The sequence below is a fragment of the Nyctereutes procyonoides genome, unplaced genomic scaffold, assembly GCF_905146905.1.
Source record: "Nyctereutes procyonoides isolate TBG_1078 unplaced genomic scaffold, NYPRO_anot_genome, whole genome shotgun sequence".
Lineage (NCBI taxonomy): Eukaryota > Metazoa > Chordata > Mammalia > Carnivora > Canidae > Nyctereutes > Nyctereutes procyonoides.
In genome coordinates, this window is record NW_026575049.1 from 64,344,818 (window position 1) to 64,364,942 (window position 20,125).

The 20,125-nt window shown below is 41.2% G+C and overlaps 2 protein-coding genes across 2 annotated transcripts; both read left to right on the forward strand.

Annotated features, from left to right (window-relative positions):
- The first annotated feature begins 1,184 nt into the window (after window positions 1–1,184).
- Window positions 1,185–19,200, forward strand: MDH1 (malate dehydrogenase 1). The gene is made up of 9 exons (XM_055328004.1): window positions 1,185–1,334; window positions 6,824–6,922; window positions 8,157–8,253; window positions 10,960–11,135; window positions 12,537–12,659; window positions 16,920–17,096; window positions 17,586–17,699; window positions 18,199–18,288; window positions 18,865–19,200. Exons 1-9 carry the CDS (start codon window positions 1,332–1,334, stop codon window positions 18,988–18,990), a joined length of 1,005 nt encoding a protein of 334 aa, XP_055183979.1. The 5' UTR covers window positions 1,185–1,331; the 3' UTR covers window positions 18,991–19,200.
- A 171-nt stretch (window positions 19,201–19,371) lies between these two features.
- Window positions 19,372–20,033, forward strand: LOC129511392 (cytochrome c oxidase subunit NDUFA4-like). The gene has a single exon (XM_055328005.1). It carries the CDS (start codon window positions 19,623–19,625, stop codon window positions 19,869–19,871), a length of 249 nt encoding a protein of 82 aa, XP_055183980.1. The 5' UTR covers window positions 19,372–19,622; the 3' UTR covers window positions 19,872–20,033.
- The last annotated feature ends 92 nt before the right edge of the window (window positions 20,034–20,125 follow it).

The following is a 20,125-nucleotide window of genomic DNA, read 5'->3' on the forward strand; positions in this document are numbered from 1 at the left end:
GAAAACGCCTGGCGTCACGTACCCAGCGGCCACCCTTCACTTCGGAGATGCAGGCGTGGGCGTCTCCCAAGGGTCGGGACGGTTCCTACACGGCAGCCAGCTCCCCAGAGCGCAGGGCCCGGGGCGTCAACGTTCACGGAGGACGCAGAGAAAAAGTTAGGATGCGTGAGCTGTGAGGAGCCAGCCCAGGACGGGAAAGGGCTCGTTTTCCACAAGGCAAGCGCTCGCTCGATCACGGCTTTTTTTTTTTTTTTTTTTTTTTTTTTTTGTGGAAACTTTGAAAGAGCTGCATCTTCCTGAAGAGAGGGGGCGCGGGCTTCGGGGGGGCTCTACCCTGCGGAACGCTGCTGCCCTGACCGCGCCGACAGGGACCGGCGAGCTTGCGGGCACCCGGCCGGCAGGGCAGCCCCCGCCGCGCCGCCGCGCTCGGGACCCGAAGCCTCTCAGAGAACCCCCCGCCCGCCGCCCCCCTGCCCGAGCTCACCTGCTCTGGAAGCCGCGGAAGGGCGCGCAGCCAAGCCGCCTCCGAGGGGCGTCCCCGCGAGCCGCCCAGCTCCGCCCCGGACACTACTCAGAGCGGAGGGTCCCCCCGGCAACTAGGGAAGGACGACCCGGCAGGACCCGGCAGGACCCGGCAGGCCGCGGCGCGCGCGCTCCGCCTCGTCGCCCGCCGAGCGGCGACCGCCACCGGTCCCTCAGGTAGTCCCCGGCCGCCCGGCCGCGCGCGCGCTCTCCCGCCGCGTCGCTTAGCAACTTGCGAAGCCTTCCAGTCTCCGCGACGCGTCAATGCCGCCCGCCCCTCCAGGGCGTGACTGTTTTCTTAAAAAAGACTCTGTTTCCGGGTCGAGCCGATGGTACGCAGCGGAAGGTCTCTTTACCTCCCACGTTTAGCCTCGGGGGAGAGAGAAGTCTCCGGCGTACGAGGGGGCGAGGTAGCTAAAGGGTCCCTCTCGCCCCGCCTCCCACCAATTACTGGGCGCCAACAGGCGGGTCCTGCCGCCTGAGCACGCGTCTCCGCTCTTCGCCGTCCTCCAATCACAGCGGCCCACCCTCAGGGACTACTTTGCCATCAGCGGAGAGCGCAGGGAGAAGGGCGTGAGGCGACCCTGTGACGTCGGGAAGTGTAGTTCAACACTGAAGGGGACGCGCTGGAGGGGGCGCTAGAATCCGGGCAGCGTAAACTACAGTTCCCAGAGGGCGCTGCGGCGGGGAGCCGAGCATTTTCCCATCCAACCGCGCTCGCCCTCCCCGAGCCAGTTCCGCAGTAAAGGTGACCTGGCTCCGTGAGGCTCGTTTTGCAGGTGCTGAAATTGTCCGCGCACTTCTTAATCATGGTGAGTGCGGGCTCCTGCATCCTGCCTCCCGCCTCCCCCCACCCCCGACCTTCGCGCCCTGGTGTGGGGTTTCTTGCGCTTGAAGGACTTTTCGGGGCGGGGGGCGGTCGTGCGAAGCGCTGTCCTTCGAGCCCTTTGGAAAGCCTCGACTCCTCTTTTGGGGACTGTCGCAGTGACCTAGTAATTGGGAAGGGGCTGGTTTCCACCTGGGGGGGGGGGTGGGAGAGGAGGCTCTTACGGGGACTTGAAAGAAATTTGTCCTTGGAGAGGCTTGATGTCAGTCCTGCTGCGTGGCGTGCGTGCAGAGTAAGATACACGGTTGGATAAGGACGATGGTAAGGTTCGATAATGGGGAGGCGGGGGAGGTCGTAAGTTCTTTTTCTTTCTTGAACCCACAGTGTTTTTCGGGGCTTTTCTCACCAAGCCCTTGAAAGCAGAGGGCCCTCCGCAGTTGTAACGATTGTGCTTACCAGGCACTCCAGATTGATTGCGATCGCCGTTTTTGCAGAGATGTGTTTCCGCCATATCTGATTGCACAGTGTTATTTAAAACCTGTTCATTGATCTCCTCTGGCAATGTCGGGACGAGTGGCAGTGATGGCATCGCCAGCCAAGTAACTGGTGCCGATATTCTTTGCTGGTCTGTAGGTGATGAATTCTAGAGCCCCTACTGTTAACGTTACACAGTGTGACCGTCTTGTCGAGGTCCGGATGCCTACATCAGCGTGTCTTGTCTCTGATGAAAGGGGGCGGGGGTGGTGGCGAGGGGCCTCTGACGTTTGAAGAATCTGCTTGCTGCGTGAAGGTGACTTTTGACATCCAATAATAGATCATAAATGTCTTTTCGAATCTGTATTTATAGTTGAAGTCATTCTTACTCCGTTATCTCAAAAATACTGAAAGAGCTGGGAACTGTGGGGAAATCATTTGGATGAATTGGAAATTTTCCAGAACCTGAAAAGACATAATTTCCAGGCAAAGGAGATTAATGCCTCCTCTCTCTTTATAAGGGAGCAGCGGGGGACAGCTACTAATTCTCCGTAAATGTTAAACCTCGGTTTCCTACTTACAATTAGTCTTTAAATGATGGCTTTGGTTGTCTATGATTTAATGATCTTAGCAAAGAATGTGGGGGTACTTATCAGAGAACCTCAGATTTTATCATTTTAGACCTGGATGGGACCTTTTTGAAGATAATTTTGATAAATCTTCCCCACTTCAAATCTTTTTTTTTTTTCTTCCCCACTTCAAATCTTAAGATTGAGTTTATTGAAACCCAAAAAGAATGATTTGCTCAAGGTCATTTAACTGTTTGCTCCCAAGAGCCTTCCAGCTCGCTCTTACCATATTGTGCCATACAGACAATTACCACATCATTTTGAAAATTTATTTTCAGTAGCTGAGGTTCAGGAGGAAGATACAAGTTCATATTCCAAATACAAACTGAAGTATTTTATCAGTATTTATATAACCCAATAGCTTTACTCCCTGCAATTCAGAATATGGAATTCTCGAATTAGAAGGGAATTGGGGATTATTTACTCTAATTTGAAAAGGTAGCCCAGTGAGGTTAAATGATTTTCCCAAGGTCACAGGGAGAATCCTGGGTCGCCATTCGTACATTTTTTTGCTACGCAGTAGATATAACAGGCCTCACTCCTGGAAGGTCACTCGGGCACCAGATAACACAGAGATGTCCCTGAGAAAGAACACGCCGCCGGCAGTTTACCAAAACTGACAGCACTCTCAGGTGACTTGGAATCTCCCTGCCTCCTCAGGAGATCAGGTGAACAATCACTCAGTTTTAAAAGAGCCATCTTTTGTAAGATGTTCAAAGCACTTTTGTTTGTTTGTTTTTTAAAGAGGGAATAAGGAGGGACAGCAAGGATTAACGTTATGAAGGAATCTGAATGAATGTTTTTCATATTACAGAAATATATGTAAATTAGAAGGTAAAAAAGGAATGCCTGGGTCTTTCTGTAGAATAACAGAAGGAACCCTTAGAGTCAAGCTTTATAACTGAGCCTGGAGCACATGCGCAAAGCAGTCAGTCTGCGGGAAGGTCATTAGAGCCCTGCCAAGAGCAAAGACATTCCTTCTCTGGATCTTGGCAGACTGCCCAGATATCTAAGCAAAGAATAGCAACCTGTCTTCACACTGTAACATTGTAGAAAGTCAGCAGGAATCTCCCACCCTCCTGCTTTTCAACTGCAATGTTGCAAAGAGAAAAAAAAAAAAAAAACCAAATAGGTACATCCCTTCCCACTTCATAATCAAACATTCAGACATTGACTAGGCTTCATACCACTCTTGATAGATAGAATTGCCTATCTGTGAAAACCCGTTCTTAGACTTGGAAGAAGGAAACTGCTGAGATGGAAGGAGCAGCTGTTCATAGTTGGCCACAACCACTTCACCAAGGACTGGGATACTGGGAGCGCATTTTCTTAGCAACTAAAACTAATGCCTAAGATTGACTATAATATTATGCTCTAACCACGTACCTATAAGTTTTACACATAGTGCTACTCCCCTGCCCCGTCATTTCTTATCCTGCTTGCTTTACACTGAGGTAGCATGTGTTTACATTTTCCTTGTCTAACCCTTCTATTCGTTCAACAGATACTTGTTGAACACTATATGGGAACGCAGATTTGAGCCCGAGGTGGACTGCCCTCACAGCAAGGGGCGGGGGGCGGGGGGTAGTTAGTCTACAGACATGTAAGAAAACCACAGGTTATAAGAATCCTTAGAGGAAAATTTTACAGTGACAGAGACCCATAATTCTAGTATTTGCTACGTACTGTTCTTAAGGCTTTGTATGTTAACTCTCTCAATCCCTACAACTACCCCATTTGTTAGGTTGCTGCTATCATTGTCTCCATTTTACTGCGGGGAAACTGAATGCAGAGAGGATAAGTAACTTGTCAGAAACACACAGTTGTAAAGTTGTACAAAGTTAGGATTTGAACCCAGAACATCTGGCTCTAGAGGCTGTCTCTTTACTACACTGCCACTTGTAGCCCCCTCTTTTAGAAAATTGGGTTATCCTCTTGTTTCCTGTATGTGGTTCACTCATGGGTTCTCTGGCCAGATGCATAATAGAGTTTCAGTTGGGAAAGGTTTAATGAATGAACTGAGATAACAGTACATCAGTTGATTGATAAGACTATATTATTAAAGCTAGTGACATAGTTTTTGCTAATGATAGCTGGAATTATTGTGGTCGCTAAGCTTCCACCCTTGTCAGTGCAAGTATATAAATAAAATATCTCAATTTTCTTAAAGCATGTTAGGTTTGCTTCCAAACAATCCTTTTATGTTTCCAAATTTGGGGTAGTAATTTTACAAGATCCAGATATTCCTTCAGCAAGTATTTGAGCTCCAACTACGTGCCAGGCATTGTTGTAGGCAGAATACAACAGTATATAAAATCGACAAAGCCCCTGCCCTTAAGGAGCTTGCATTCTAAAGAGAAAGGAGGAATAATTTTTTCCTCCATTCCCTTTTCCTCACCTATTCTACTTCAAGGGAAGAAAGGAAAACAACAGTTAAAACATGTAAAGGCCAAATGATTACAAATAACCACATATGGTGACTTTTAGTGTTCTCTATAAACCTAAAGTCTATTTGGAAACATAAGAATGTACTATAAAAAAAAAGGATTTATTTGGGGAATTACCGTATTTTGTCTTTTTAAGGTTATGAGGTCTAGGGGAAAAGCTGGTGAAAATGAGGAAGAGACTCAGAAGGTCAGGGAATAACACTCCATAGTTTTCTGCTTTTTCCCCACTCACACCCTGATCACATCTGTGAGGAAGAAGTGCATACGTCGTCTGCTACGTACAGATTCCTTTCTCTTACAGCAGTTGACACTTCTTTCTTGAGATTTTTTTTTCCCTTTAATTTCTGTGGGTACCAAATTGCTAAAGGCTGCTGACCATTAGAGATGAGAGTTAGAAGGTCATATGACAAAGTCTCCTTCCATCCCAAAAACATGACTCACCTGGAAGAGGGAATTCTAAATATAAAGTCAAAGGCTTCTGTCCCCATTCATTTCAGTGGACCACTACTCTCTTGCAAGTAACAATAGAGGTGATTCAGTGAAAGTCCATTTACACAATATTGTCAAGGAAGGGAACAATTCACCCTGGTTGAATTTTTCCATCTGATGTATCCCTTAAGTTTCCAAACATTTTTGTTCATCTCTTTTTAATAAATATTTCTATCTTTTTAATTCTCTGAGCTTTTTTTTTTTTTTGATGACTTGGGATCATCACTTTGAATATTAGTTTTTATTTTTGTCCATATGTCTGTACTTTGTTCAGGATCTGTTGAGGTCTATGAGGCAACTTCTCTCTACTATAACAATTATGCTCTTTGTATTTCTCCTTCCTCTCTCTTTTTTTTTTATTTATATATTTTTAATTTTTTATTTATTTATGATAGTCACAGAAAGAGAGAGAGAGAGGCAGAGACACAGGCAGAGGGAGAAGCAGACTCCATGTACCGGGAGCCCGATGTGGGATTCGATCCAGGGTCTCCAGGATCGCGCCCTGGGCCAAAGGCAGGTGCCGAACCGCTGCGCCACCCAGGGATCCCATCCTTCCTCTCTTTTAAAATTAATTTTCCTGAGACGCCTGGGTGGCTCAACAGTTGAGCATCTGCCTTCCGCTCAGGGCATGATCCTGGTCTGGGGATCTAGTCCCGCATCGGGCTTCCTGCATGGAGCTTGCTTCTCTTTTTGCCTATTATGTGCCTCTCTCTATGCCTCTCACGAATAAATAAATAAATAAAATCTTTTTAAAAAGTTAATTCTCCCGTGGAATCGGGTTGTCAGCTGTCACTATATTTTGCCATAGTTATATAATACTAAAATTTATTATAATCCAGTATTCTCTTGTTTCTCTTTCTCCTTAAATAAAAGATAAAGACTTATTTATGTTTCTTCATTCAAGTAGTCCAGTTGAATCATGATTAGTTTTATTAAAACTTTCTGACTCATTGTAAATGGAAAATTTTAACACTGTCACTCCTCTTCCTGGTGTAAAGGATTCTATTGAGCAGATGGGGAGTGGGGGGATTTGCATAAGAGGATTTTTAAGGTTCTAGTGGCTGCCAGGGTTTCTATCACCATATAAGGCACAGCAACATTGTTAGGCCTATTTCAGTGGCAAAATAGCCTTTAAAAGATGGATAAGATTTTGTAAGTAAATCTAGGGTAACAGTGAGAGTTAAATAACACTGTATAAATATGTAACCAAAGGACACACTTTCCAGAAGTTGCTCAGCTGATTTGTGCATGTTCTTTTGCTGGTACAAGTCTGGAATAAGTTTGTCTCCTACTAAGCCAAATGTGAAGAGACTTTTAAATCTTACATTAACTTTTAATTTTAAAGTATGTAGTTATTATAGAAAAATCCTAGATATGTTTAGGGTGAAATAGCATTTTTAAATAAGGTGTTAATTAATGGGTCTCTTTCATTACAGTCTGAACCGATCAGAGTCCTCGTGACTGGAGCAGCTGGTCAAATTGCATATTCACTGCTGTACAGTATTGGAAATGGATCTGTCTTTGGTAAAGACCAGGTAGGGGAACTATCTATGTACCTCAAGTCCAAATAAGAATATTATCAGTAAACCCTGTATTAAGTTTCAACGAAATGTTTAAATGATAAGGAATGGGTCATCCCAATAAATGTACTGGGCACGCTGCTGTGAATGTAAGCTGGGATCTTATTTCAGTGTCCCCTTCCAAGCATTGAAAATGCTTTGCAAATCAACTATTCCGCACACTGTACTTAGTTGACTTGGTACAGCCAGGAGCTATCAGTCACTAGAAGATTTTCACTAGTAACCATGACTATTAGGGAGAGTCACGTGGGAGAGACAGTTGCTGAATTAGCGCTTCCTTGTTGATAAATGGTCTTTATACCCAAAATAGGCAGATCTGCTTTCTGGTTTAAAGAGGCACTACCTATTCCAGCAGGTCTGATCACACTAAAATCCTTTCTATGGGCGGCCCCAGTGGCTCAGCGGCTTAGCGCCACCTTCAGTCCGGGGTGTGATCCTGGAGACCTGGGATCCAGTCCCACATTGGGCTCCCTGCATGGAGCCTGCTTCTCCCTCTGCCTGTGTCTCTGCCTCTCTCTCTCTGTCTGTCTGTCATGAATAAATAAATAAAATATTTTAAATTAATTAATCCTTTCTAAAGTATCCATTTATTCCTTCTCTTCACCCATAGATCTCAAGATCTTCCTTCATGCTAGATAATGCTTAGCTTTCCACGAACTAAAATTAGATTTATAGCTGTGAAGAAGAGTAAGCTATGGCTGGGGCGCCTGAGTGGTGCAGTTGGTTGAGCATCTGTTGGTTTCAGCTCAGGTCATGAGATCAAGCCCCGTATTGGGCTCTGCGCTCAGAGTGATGTCTGCTTGAGATTCTCTCCCCTTCCCCAACCGCCTCTGAGCATGGGTGCATGCACACATGTTTTCACACACTCTCTCTTTCCCAAATAAATAAATAAAATCTTTTTTAAAAAGTAAGTGATGGCATGTCACTTCATTTTTTTATATGTATACTCCTTTAAAATGCAATAATGGTGAATCCTCTTCCTTTGTCTATTAGCAAACTCTTGTTGGTTTTATAGCATTCCTTTTTCAGAAAGTGGCATGATGTTAGATACCTGACCTAAAATAATTATAACTAATTAATGGCAATTTTACACAAATACACACCAAATAAAAACCTTCCAAGAGGCCTTTTTGTGACCAAATGACTTAACCTACACTGATACATGCTGTCCTTGCTATTTATTTGGCAGCCTATAATTCTTGTGCTATTGGATATCACTCCCATGATGGGTGTCCTAGATGGTGTCCTAATGGAACTACAAGACTGTGCCCTTCCCCTCCTGAAAGGTAAGTTTGGGGGGTGGAGGATAAAAGGATTCTATAGTATTTTATGTCTTTCAAAAAACAGGTTTAGATTTTTAACTAGCCTCTCAATTAGTATTTCATAAAAGTATTTTTTTTTTAACTACAACTATTTGGTAAGACATATATGAAGAATAAAGGGTAAAAACAAGAAATAGTGTTGGTTAAAAGACTATTGCTTTTTCTCCAACATGCTTCTACCTAATTTACCTTACTAATTGAGAATAATGTTGCACAAGGGTTATACACCTGAGATTGTCTACACTGTTGTTATTTAAAATCTGTTTAAACAGTAATAGTAGTGCCTAAATTGTGCAGCTCTAGATGATGTCTTCCATAGCCATATGTTGCCCCGAGGCTGAAAATTGTGTGGTCCCTCACATATAGTCCTAACCCACAGCCTGTCATCAGATTGAGATATAGTACAAATTGTCTTAATCATATGCTGCATGTTTGAAAAAAAAAAAACCCTGAGAGTTCTGCTAAGAGCCTTTAAGAATCATTGAACTATTATACAAATGTAAGACTTAAGTTTGATTGAAAGTCTCATTAAAATGTTAGGTCAACTTGTAAACTAATTTGAATATTTTTCTTTAGGTATACCTTCATTATGACCGTTTTCTTTTAATAAGGATTCATTATTAACACTACTTTCCTAAGTTTGCACAGATCAAAATATATACATACCCAACTGAAACCATGCTCAAAGGGGCGCCTAGGTGATGCAGTCGGTTAAGTGTCCAATTCTTGGTTCCAGTTTTGGGTCGTGGTCTCTAGCTCTCTGAGCTCTGCGTCCAGTTCTGTGCTCAGCTGGGAGTCTGCTTGAGATTCTCCCTCCCTCCTTCCTCTGCCCCTCCCCCACATGCATGCGCCCCGCACACACCTACACACTCACTTTCTTCCTAAAATAATAGGGGAATAAATTTTTAAAAAGAAATAAACCATGCTCAGAATTCATATGTCTGTTCAGTAAATGTTTACTAGAAGGGGTACTCTGTTGTCTGAATCATGGAGTTGCAAAGTTATGTAAGAGTGCATTACCCTGCCAAGCTATTCTGCTGGCTCTTGCTCCTCACCCTCTTGTTTCTTTTTTAAAACTGAAGCATAGTTGACAGCACATCTCACTCTGTTTCCAAATCAAGTTTGCTGCATTGTTGCATTTTTATTCCTTTCTCTGCTGAGTTCCTCTGCTCTCTCTAATGGGTCCAGGTTATAGTCCACTTGTCCTCGGTCAGCTGTGAATATGACAGGGAGGGAAGATTCTGCAAATAAGGATGCATGGTTGGGAAGAAGATTCCTCCCCATCAACTGATAATTTTTGGAGACCAGTTGGGGGCTTTACAGCAGCCTTATACGACACAAGTTGACCCCTAAAAACTTGCTGATGACAATGCTGAATCTCTGTTGTCTTAGTTCATTTGGGCTACTATAACAAAACTACCATAGGCTGAATGGCTTATAAACAACAAAAATTTAATTCTCATTGTTCTAGAGATTGGGCAATCCAAGATTCAGTTACCAGCTTAGTCCCATTCTGGTGAGAGGCCATTTCCTGGTTCATAGACGACCATCTTCTTCCTGTGTCCTCAAAAGGCGGAAGGGGTGACGAAGCCCTCTGAGACCTCCTTGATAAGGGCACTAATCTCACTCATGAGGGCTCTACCTTCATGACCTAATTATCTTCCACAGGCCCTTTTAATACTACCACACTGGGGTTTAGGTTTCAATATAAATTTTGTAAGGGACACAGACATTCATTCTGTAGCACTGGTCATGGCCTTTTTAATACTATCAATAAAGGAGGGTGATAATATACGTTCTTTGATTAAAGAATTAGCAGTTTATGTTTATTGGACTGGCACAGTAGAATAATGGTTGACCTCTGGACCAGCCTGGGCTGCAATTACAGGTTTGCTGATTTTTGATGGCAGCTAATTAATCTCTTTAAACCTCTTTGTTCTTTATACATAAAATATTAAGATTAAATTTGATACAACAAAATCCGTAGTGTTATTCCTGGCACAAAACTCCTCAGTAAACATTATTTTAAATTTGTGATTGATATCTTAGACCATAAAGTAATTACAACTTGAAGGTTAGGTAAATTAGTTTCTTTCATGTTATCTGTGGTAATTAGTGTGAATAACAAATGCTGCACAGAGTTGAAAGTTATCATGTTATACTTTGTACCATATCTGATCATAAAAAAAAAAAGCTGTAGAGTTTTCAAACTTGAAATAATTACTGAAATAGGAAAAGCAAAATGAATGTAATTTACATTTCTGCTAATATTATATTTGTTGATTATATTGTTTTTCCTTTCTTAGGCCCCTAAAACTTTTATCATTGTGATATATAAAAGTAAACATTTGCTACAAAATGAACAAATTACTGAGTAGATTCAGTGTGAAAAAGAAAACCTCAGGGGCTCTTGGGTGGTTCAATCAGTTAAGCATCTGCCTTTAGCTCAGGTCATGATCTCAGGGTCCTGGGATTGACACCCCACAATGGGCTCCCTGCTCAGCTGGCTTTCCCCTCCCCCTCTGCCTGCCATTCCCCCTGCTTATACTCTCTCTCTCTCTCTCTCTCTCTCTCTGGCAAATAAATAAAATCTTAAAAAATAAATAAATAAAAGAAAATCTCAGACTTTGGTGTTTCAATAGCTCTGAATGTTTATCGCCATTTTCACAGATGTCATCGCAACAGATAAAGAGGACGTTGCCTTCAAAGACCTGGATGTGGCCATTCTTGTGGGCTCCATGCCAAGAAGGGATGGAATGGAAAGGAAGGATTTACTCAAAGCAAATGTGAAAATCTTCAAATGCCAGGGTGCAGCCTTGGAGAAATATGCCAAGAAGTCAGTTAAGGTGACCAATACCCTATTTTCTGCGGTTTTCATCATTAGCATTTGAAACTTCTTCTTTGATCATTTAAATACAGACACAATTATTTGCTTTTATTTTTCCCCCCAGTTCTGTGGAAGATAGAGTCTTGCTTGATAAGCTTCCCTTTTCAGGGTTTTTTTCCCATATAGAATAGAAATCTTTATTTAGAGGTGCTCAAAAATATTTTGCCCGTTACTGTGATACAGAAATTTAATACTAACTTACAGACCTGTAGAGAAGACAGGAACCTTCTGGTGCCTTTTAGTTGTGTGGGAATATTTGTTCAGACATTAGGATTTGTGTGTGCGGTAGAGAGAGATGGCTGTGAGCTGCATTCTCAGCAGTGACGGGGTAGCTTCTGAAATGCTCAGATTTTCTCAATCCAGAAGAATTTTGATATGCTTGTCTCTTGAGGATTTGAGTTGGTATAACTTCCTCTTCTGTCTCTTTGCTGAAGCTACTTACTTCTTAATCTTACAATAAGGCCTCCTTTTTCCAATTAAATATCAGTTAACTAGGACTTAGTTGTCAGCAAAAAGGCTTGCTGGTTAGAGGTTTTATTAATTTCAGTAGACTTGTTCTTCCCAATCCTGTCTTTTTGTAATATTTGTAATATGCTTAGAGCTTATCATAAGTTTGACATTATTTCACAGTAAGTTTTTAGTTTTATTAAAGCATTTAAAACTTGAAAGAAAAAGTACATGTGTGCATTTTCCTATACTCTATTATAATGCAGTGTACCTGTACCTTCCAACGTAAAAAAACAAGTGGCCTGAAGTATTTTCTACTAAGGATTGATTGAATAGGTGTGGAATGGATAGGACCTGATAATCTGTATTTTAGCAAATCCCCAGTTAATTCTTAGGATTAGGCAAGTTAAAAAACTCTTTTCATTAATAAAGAAATCATTGTCCTAAACTGCTCAACTAGCATTTCTTTCTTGGACTACTTTTAGAAGAAAGAAAATTTTATGAATGAATTGATCTCTCAGAGCCTTAGATTACTTGGTGTGTGTGTATGTGGTAAATAGACAAATGCTCTGTCTCTGGACCCAAAATAAAATAGAAAGACCTGCGCCTTCCATCTTGGACACTGCCACCTGGAAAGCAACTTCTATACATGTTGGTAGCTTTATTAAAGACATGTTCAGTAAACACACCAGACACTAACAATGGGGTAGAAATAGTCTAGAAACTACAGTGGTAACTATATATATATATATATATATATATATATATATATATATATATATATATATATACTTAGCTCATAAAAGCTTGATACAAAGGCTACATGGTACACATTTATATCAGTCATATTCTAAGATAGTTTAGTTCATCAGTATACGGTCTGTAACTCTCTTGTGCCTCCCATAAATCCTAGGTTATCGTGGTGGGAAATCCAGCCAATACCAACTGCCTGACTGCCTCCAAGTCGGCACCGTCCATCCCCAAGGAGAACTTCAGTTGCTTGACTCGTTTGGATCACAACCGAGCCAAAGCTCAGGTAGAAAAATACCTTTTAAAATCTTGAATGTTCAACTTTAAAACCTTTTTATCTTACCTTTAAAGTAGCTGAATCTTAAACTTACTTTTTTGTTTTTCTTTAGGAGGAAGCTATTCTAATTTGTTAGAGAGTCTTTAAATCTAGTCTCTTAAGGAGGCTGAAATTATACTTAAATTTCTCAACTATATTTCATTTGCTAAGTATGCCAAAATACTGTTTCTAATGTCTTCTTACAGGGGTTAAAAAAATAAGTCATTCAGAGTGCTTGGGTGGCTTAGTCAATTAAGTGTCCAACTCTTGATTTTAGCTCCAGTCTTGATCTCAGGATCATGAGTTCAGCCCTGCCTTGGGTTCCATGCTGGGCATAGAGCCTACTTTTTTTTTTTTTCAAAGATTTTATTTATTTATTCATGAGAGACACAGAGAGAATGGCAGAGAGAATGGCAGAGACACAGGCAGAGGAAGAAGCAGGCTCCATGCAGGGAACCCGATGTGGGACTCGATCCTGGGACTCCAGGATCATGCCTTGGGCCAAGGCATGGCTCAACCGCTGAGCCACCCAGGCATCCCCGGAGCCTACTTTTTAAAAATAAATCAGGGACCCCTGGGTGGCGCAGCGGTTTGGCGCCTGCCTTTGGCCCAGGGCGTGATCCTGGAGACCCGGGATCGACTCCCACGTCGGGCTCCGGGTGCATGGAGCCTGCATCTCCCTCTGCCTGTGTCTGCCTCTCTCTCTCTCTGTGTGACTATCATAAATAAATTAAAAAAAATTTTTTTAAATAAATCAGGTATTATAGATAATTAATAGGACAAGACATAGTTTATTTATGTCGGATATGTAGAACATTATAAAAAGAATGATTTGAGCTTTTTGTGTGGTACTGCTTCCTTTTTTCCTATTGCTAAGCCATCAGATTCAGATTTTATACTGTTAATTTTATGTTTAATTTTATTTCTCTACCTTTTTAATATTCTATTTCCATGAAACTTTCTACTTTTCACTACTTAGCAACGAAATTTTAATTGTTCTCAAGTTCGCTTACCCCTTGGAGTTATAGATGAATATGCCAAGGGGTCAGTGACCAGGGTATTAACAGTAGCTTTTTGAAAATTGAAACACCATGGCCAATCAATCATTTGATGCCTGTCACATAGTAAAACTCAATAAAGGTTGGCTGTTCTTTGCAGTAATGATTTTTATTAGTAGTGTTATTATTAAGAGGGTTATGACTAAGAGCTGAGAAGAACCACACCTTATATGTCTCCTTGAATATTCAGGTTACTTAGAAGGTCATCGGATAAAACAAGCTTAAACTGCAAATATTTCCTGAGGGGCTTTAGGCTATGAACTGGATCTTTTTCCTTAGTTTTAAGCAGAGTCTAGTGAGCGGAAGGAATGGGGGTTAGTTTGAATGAGTGGAGGTAGGAGGTTTTGGTGCAACAAAAAAGTTGAGCCCTTGGTAGAGGCAGGGACTGGAAAATTCTGCTTTTAGAGATACTACTAAGTGACACTTTGTCCCAGTGCCTGAAACAGCTTTCCCTGTAGGGGCAAAAGTCTGAATGAGCAAAGAGAAAAGCAGTCTTGTTAGACTTTAACTTTTGGTGCATGTTCCAGTATGTCACTCTGGACGGTGAGAGCTTTTAGGAAGTTTTTGAAAAGGCAGTTTCTTCCTCCTGTAGAAGTTGTTCATCCGGTGAGAAAAATAACAAACTCAAAGACTAATTTCTTACATGAATGTTGCTAGTCTTAACAGAATTTATTTTGTAAATCAAAGGACCTAGCTACCTAATGACTATTAATCACCTACAGAACTGCCCTGTGTATTTGTAAACCAGAGCTGCATATGTGTGTTGACAGGGTATTTGGGCAGTAAAACTATTTAGCTGGTATGCAGTGGGGGGGGGGGACACAGAAAATTACTAGAGCTGGAGATTTAGTACAAAACTGTTGAACAGATCTACATGACAACAAGAAAGGTCTAAGGGAACAAGGAGGTGCAGTCCAGGATATGTGTTAATTTAGATTTGCTCTGACAGGAATGAAATTCAGAAACCACATCTGCAAAGTATTGGGCTTTGCTGTCCAGACAGAAGTGGATTGGCTAAAGAAAAGAGGAAGTAGGCAGCTGGACAAAGGAAGTAAAGGAGCTTCCTGTATGGAATAGAGGCCCAGAGGCAGTCTGTCTTCACCATACTTTGGAGTGCAGCAGTTGGGGCTGACATTCAGCAGTGATGTGTTCTAAGTTCTTGATAATAGACATCTTGGTATAGGTTGGCAGATTGAATTTAAGTTAAAAAAAAAAAAAGACCCCCCTTGGGTTACTTGCCTCAGGTAAATGTTCCTTTATGTCAGATACCAGCTAAGTAGAAGTAAGGGCAGTTCTTGTTGAGTCCTTGAAGGTCATGGCACACACAGAAAAGGATACCCATTGCACAGCACACCACCAAGGTGCTGTGCTCAACCACCAAGGAGATCAGTAGCTGGATTCTCTGGAAACCAACTATCCAACTACTCTGTGAAGACTGATTAGTACTTAATATTCCAAATACTTCCAGAACTCCAGATAAAGCAGGATTTAAATGAGTGATTTTAAATATCAAAAACAGAATTTTAAGTAAATTTTTAAAAATCATGTAACTGTTCTAGTATTTAAGAAACTAGTCTCAACTTAAAGAGTCATAGTGTGGGGCACCTGGGGAACTCATTTGGTTAAGCACTGTCTTCAGCTCAGGTCATGATCTCAAGATCCTGGGATCAAGCCCCGTTGTTGGGCTCCCTGCTCAGCAGGGAGTCTGCTTGTCCCTTCACACTCTGCACACGCACCCATCCCCAACTCACGCATATGCGTGAGTTTCTCAAAGAAATAAAATCTAAAAAATAAGGAGAGTCCTAGTGAAAGTAAACACCATTTGATTCTTACTTGACTGAATAAATCAGTGTAGAGATGACTCAAGTCATTACAGACATTTTAGGTATTGGCCTTTTTCATCAGTATCCTTTTTGTTTGGTTGGTTCCTTGCTTTGGTTTTAACTTTTTATTTTAGAGTAATTATAGACTCCGATGAAGTTACAAAAACATTACTGAAAATCCCACATCCCCATCACTCATTTCCCCCAGGTGTAGCATCTTCCTAACTCTAGAGCATTTTCAAAACTAGGAAATTGACTAAACTACACACAGCACTGTTACTAGACCCACTCAGATCTCTGCAGTTTTTACATTCATTTTTTTGTATTTCTTTAATCACATATATAGATTACTATGATCACCAAGGTCGAGCTACAGAATTGTCCCATCACCCGTAAGAGAGCCTGCCTCATTATAGTTACATGCTTCCTCTCCATTGCTAAGCCCTGACAATCGTGTATCTATTCTTCATCTCAATGAATTTTGTCATTTTGAGAACGTCACAAAAATAGAATCATGTAGTGAGTATGTGACCTTTTGAGCCTGGCTTTTTTCACTGTTTAATGCCTTCAGTACCCATCCAAGTTTATTCCTTTTTATTGTTTCTCCACTTTCTCCTATTTATTTATTTCATTTTATGGAGGTACCACAGTTTAACCATTCTTGAAGGACTTCGGCATTGTTTCCAATTTGGAGCTATCCTTATTGAGGGTTTTTTTTTTTTTTTTAATTATCAGAGTATGGGGGTACCTGGGTGGCTCAGCGGTTGGGCGTCTACCTTTGGCTCAGTTCATGATCCCCCATCAAGGGATCAAGTCCCACTTGGGCTCCCTGTAGGGAGCCTGCTTCTCCCTCTACCTATGTCTCTGCCTCTCACTGTGCATCTCATGAATAAATAAATAAAATCTTAAAAAAAAAAATTGTCAGGGTTTGTTCCCTTTGTTACATAGAACTTTGATGCAGTGCTAATTTATATATTGGTATATAATAAAAATTTCACCTAAATATGGAGAAATCCCCATATTCTAACCTTACTGTTCAGAAGTGCTACAGAGTCTCCAAGTATTAACAACAAAACAAAGGTCACATTTATATATTCAATCCATATTAACCTCTTTCTTGATGTTTTAGGTTTGATGAACCCACTATACTGTTAGTTAATCATAAACTCTGTTAAGCTTTAGGAAATCACCAGGCAATAACCTTTTTTTTATTTTTACAAATCAATAGAACTCTTGTGTGTTCTCTTGAAGTTTCAGAGGGTTTTTATCTTAAGGATGTTTGTCAGACAGGCACAATTTGAAATAAAAAGTATTTTTCTAAGTTATCTATTTGTTTCCTATTTAACTAGATTGCTCTTAAACTTGGTGTGACTTCTGATGATGTAAAGAATGTCATTATCTGGGGAAACCATTCCTCAACTCAGTATCCAGATGTCAGCCATGCCAAGGTGAAACTGCAAGGAAAGGAAGTTGGTGTTTATGATGCTCTGAAAGATGAAAGCTGGCTCAAGGGAGAGTTCATCACAGTAAGAAAAACCCCTCTTAACAGCCAAGCATAAAGAACTCTTGAGAGACACTCCACATTGCTGACCTGATTGTCCATTTGGTGGCGTGGTTCTCAAGGAGAACAGACCTTTCACAGTTGCTCTGATGACTACATACAAAGCCAGTCCTGATCCAGTCTGCTCTGATCTGTTATGCGGCAGTCAAGATTGTGGGAGGAAAAAACTAAAGTTCCTTCTCATCATCCAGTTAATCTTCATAAAGAGATCCATTTATTTGTGGGGAGTGTGGTAAACTTTCTGCATGGATTTGTAGGTTTTTTTTTTTTTCTCAAAAAGATTGGAGCTATAACTGGAATAGGTTGGTAAGGCCCACGCTGGGTAGTTGTTAGGATTTTGGATGGGAAGACATTAAAACTGTGGTTGCAGTCTTTCACCCCAGGATTAGCTTGGAAGTGATGAAAATTCTGTTCTCATGATCAAGTAATGCTGTCTCTGCCTGCCCCCACCCAGACCGTGCAGCAGCGTGGCGCCGCTGTCATCAAGGCTCGAAAGCTGTCCAGCGCAATGTCTGCTGCAAAAGCCATCTGTGACCATGTCAGAGACATCTGGTTTGGAACCCCAGAGGTGAGGACTCCATGATTTGCACAGGCCTCTGATGTTGTGATGTGAAAAGAACATAACCTTACAGTCAGGCAGGTTAGATCTATAGCCCAGATCAGCTGCCTACAAGCTGAATAATCTTGGGAAAATTACTTAACCATTCTCAACTATTTGGTTATAGTTTTACATGGCATTTACCTCACAGGGTTGTATGAGATCATACTGGAAAACACCTAGCCCACCTGATGGGCGTGACTTTTTTTTCTTAAAACTTATATTGAGCCATAGCTTCCTCATTTACAAAATGAGGATTATTTTCTCTGGCCTACTTCACACATGGATTGGAAGAGTGGAATGAAATAATACCCATGAAAGTGCCTGGTGATGCTTCCTTATACAATATTGAAGTTATGCACACACTAAGAAAGCATCGCCTGGTTTCGTTTTGTTAATTCGTGTGTCGTTCAGTTGCGTGAACTAATCCCTAAGCACCATGAGGATGTAAAATGTTTATTATTTTCAGGGAGAATTTGTGTCCATGGGCATTATCTCCGATGGCAACCCCTACGGTGTTCCTGATGATCTGCTGTACTCATTCCCTGTTACAATCAAGGTAGGGTACTTTGGAGTTACTTCCCTCTGTCCCATTCTGAGAAAATAGTTGTATATTTTTATTAATACTGGCATAATTCAGTCTAGAAAGTTGTTCCTTTACTAAATTAGACGTTTTCCTCAACTTTAAGATTGTACGAAACACAACTTCAGGTTACTAAAAGATGGAAATTAATCTGGAAAGCACGATTCACCTCTTGTCACTACACGCCCTGTGTCATTATGCCTCTGCTATAGGACATCTACCAATAATATCTTAACTTTTATTAGAACCATACTAAAGTCTTTTTTTTTAACATTTGCTAATTAAGTCCTCGTTTAAAGATTTCTTTTTCTAGATTCAGTGAGTTTTAAATTCAAGTGTTGAACCTTTATCAGAATCATTTGTTCGTTCAGACCCAGGCTTTGATTTGCTTCTCCAGAATCAGCCTTTAAAAACAGATACTCCAAAAAATAAAAATAAAAATAAAAACAGATACTCCACTAGCTTTAAGTTCAGTCTGCGTTGTCTCTTGCTATAAGATCAGGCCCAGTTTCATTGTTGTTTTTTTTTTAATTTGCAATTCTTTTCAAACAGAATAAAACCTGGAAGATTGTTGAAGGTCTCACTATTAATGATTTCTCCCGTGAGAAGATGGATCTAACTGCAAAGGAACTGGCGGAAGAAAAAGAAACTGCCTTTGAGTTTCTTTCTTCTGCCTGACTAGCCCATCATTTTGATGTTACTAAAGGCTCCAAAGCTGAAGAATCTAAATGTCATCTTTGACTCTAGTACCAAATGACAATAATGCTATACTTAAATTCCTTGTGAAAAACAACATGTTTGAAAGATTATGTGCTTCTTGGTATAAATTTGTGACAGTTTATCATGCTGTTAGTGCTGCATTCTAAATAAAATATATATTCAAATGAAGATGACTCAGGCTCTAATTTCCAGCTAACATTTATTTTTTTTTTTTTAAGATTTTATTTATTTATTCATGAGAGGCACAGGGAGAGAGAGAGAGGCAGGGACATAGGCAGAGGGAGAATCAGGCTCCATGCAGGGAGCCCAAGGCAGGACTGGATCCTGGGTCTCCAGGATCACACCTCGGGCCAAAGGTGGCGCTAAACCACTGAGCCATCTGGGCTGCCCTAACATTTCAATTCTATTCAGAAAACAAACTTGCATGTTTCTCAGCTTGGGATTGTGATTTTTTTTTTTTTTTAATTAAAGAAGAGAAAGGTAGTAAAGATAGAAATGTTACAAAGAAAAACCTATTCGAGGCATTACTTAGTTCCAGGCCTTGGCAGCAACTCGGTTTTTCCTTCTGCACAGGAGACCTCACCACAACCATGTTATGCCAGATCATCCGTCAGGCCGAGAAGCATCCGAGCTTGATCCCCCTCTTCATATTTACTGGGGCAGGAGGCACTGGAGCAGCACTGTATGTGTTGTGCTTGGCATTGTTCAATCCAGATGTTAGTTGGGATAGGAAGAATAACCCAGAACCTTGGAACAAATTGGGTCCCAATGATGAATACAAGTTCTACTCAGTGAATGTAGATTACAGCAAACTGGAGAAAGAAGGCCCAGACTTCTAAATGAAATGTTCACCATAAAGCTGCCTAGAATAAAGGTCTTCCAGAAGCCATCCGCACAATTTTCCACTTACCCAGGAAATATTTCCCCTCTAAATGCACGAAGTCATGTTGATGTATTGTGTTGGGGTTTACACTGAATAATAAATATCTGAAACTTGAAAAAAAAAATAATCTCTTCTTTTTTTAAGAACAGGAGGAAAGAGGGATCCCTGGGTGGCGCAGCGGTTTGGCGCCTGCCTTTGGCCCAGGACGCG

Bases quoted from the DNA above. Each gene is read 5' to 3' on its own strand.
- LOC129511392 (XM_055328005.1), top strand. From the start codon at position 19,623: ATGTTATGCCAGATCATCCGTCAGGCCGAGAAGCATCCGAGCTTGATC.
- MDH1 (XM_055328004.1), top strand. The intron at 11,136-12,536 runs GTGACCAATACC...CATAAATCCTAG, and splicing joins ATGCCAAGAAGTCAGTTAAG to GTTATCGTGGTGGGAAATCC. The intron at 12,660-16,919 runs GTAGAAAAATAC...CTATTTAACTAG, and splicing joins ACAACCGAGCCAAAGCTCAG to ATTGCTCTTAAACTTGGTGT.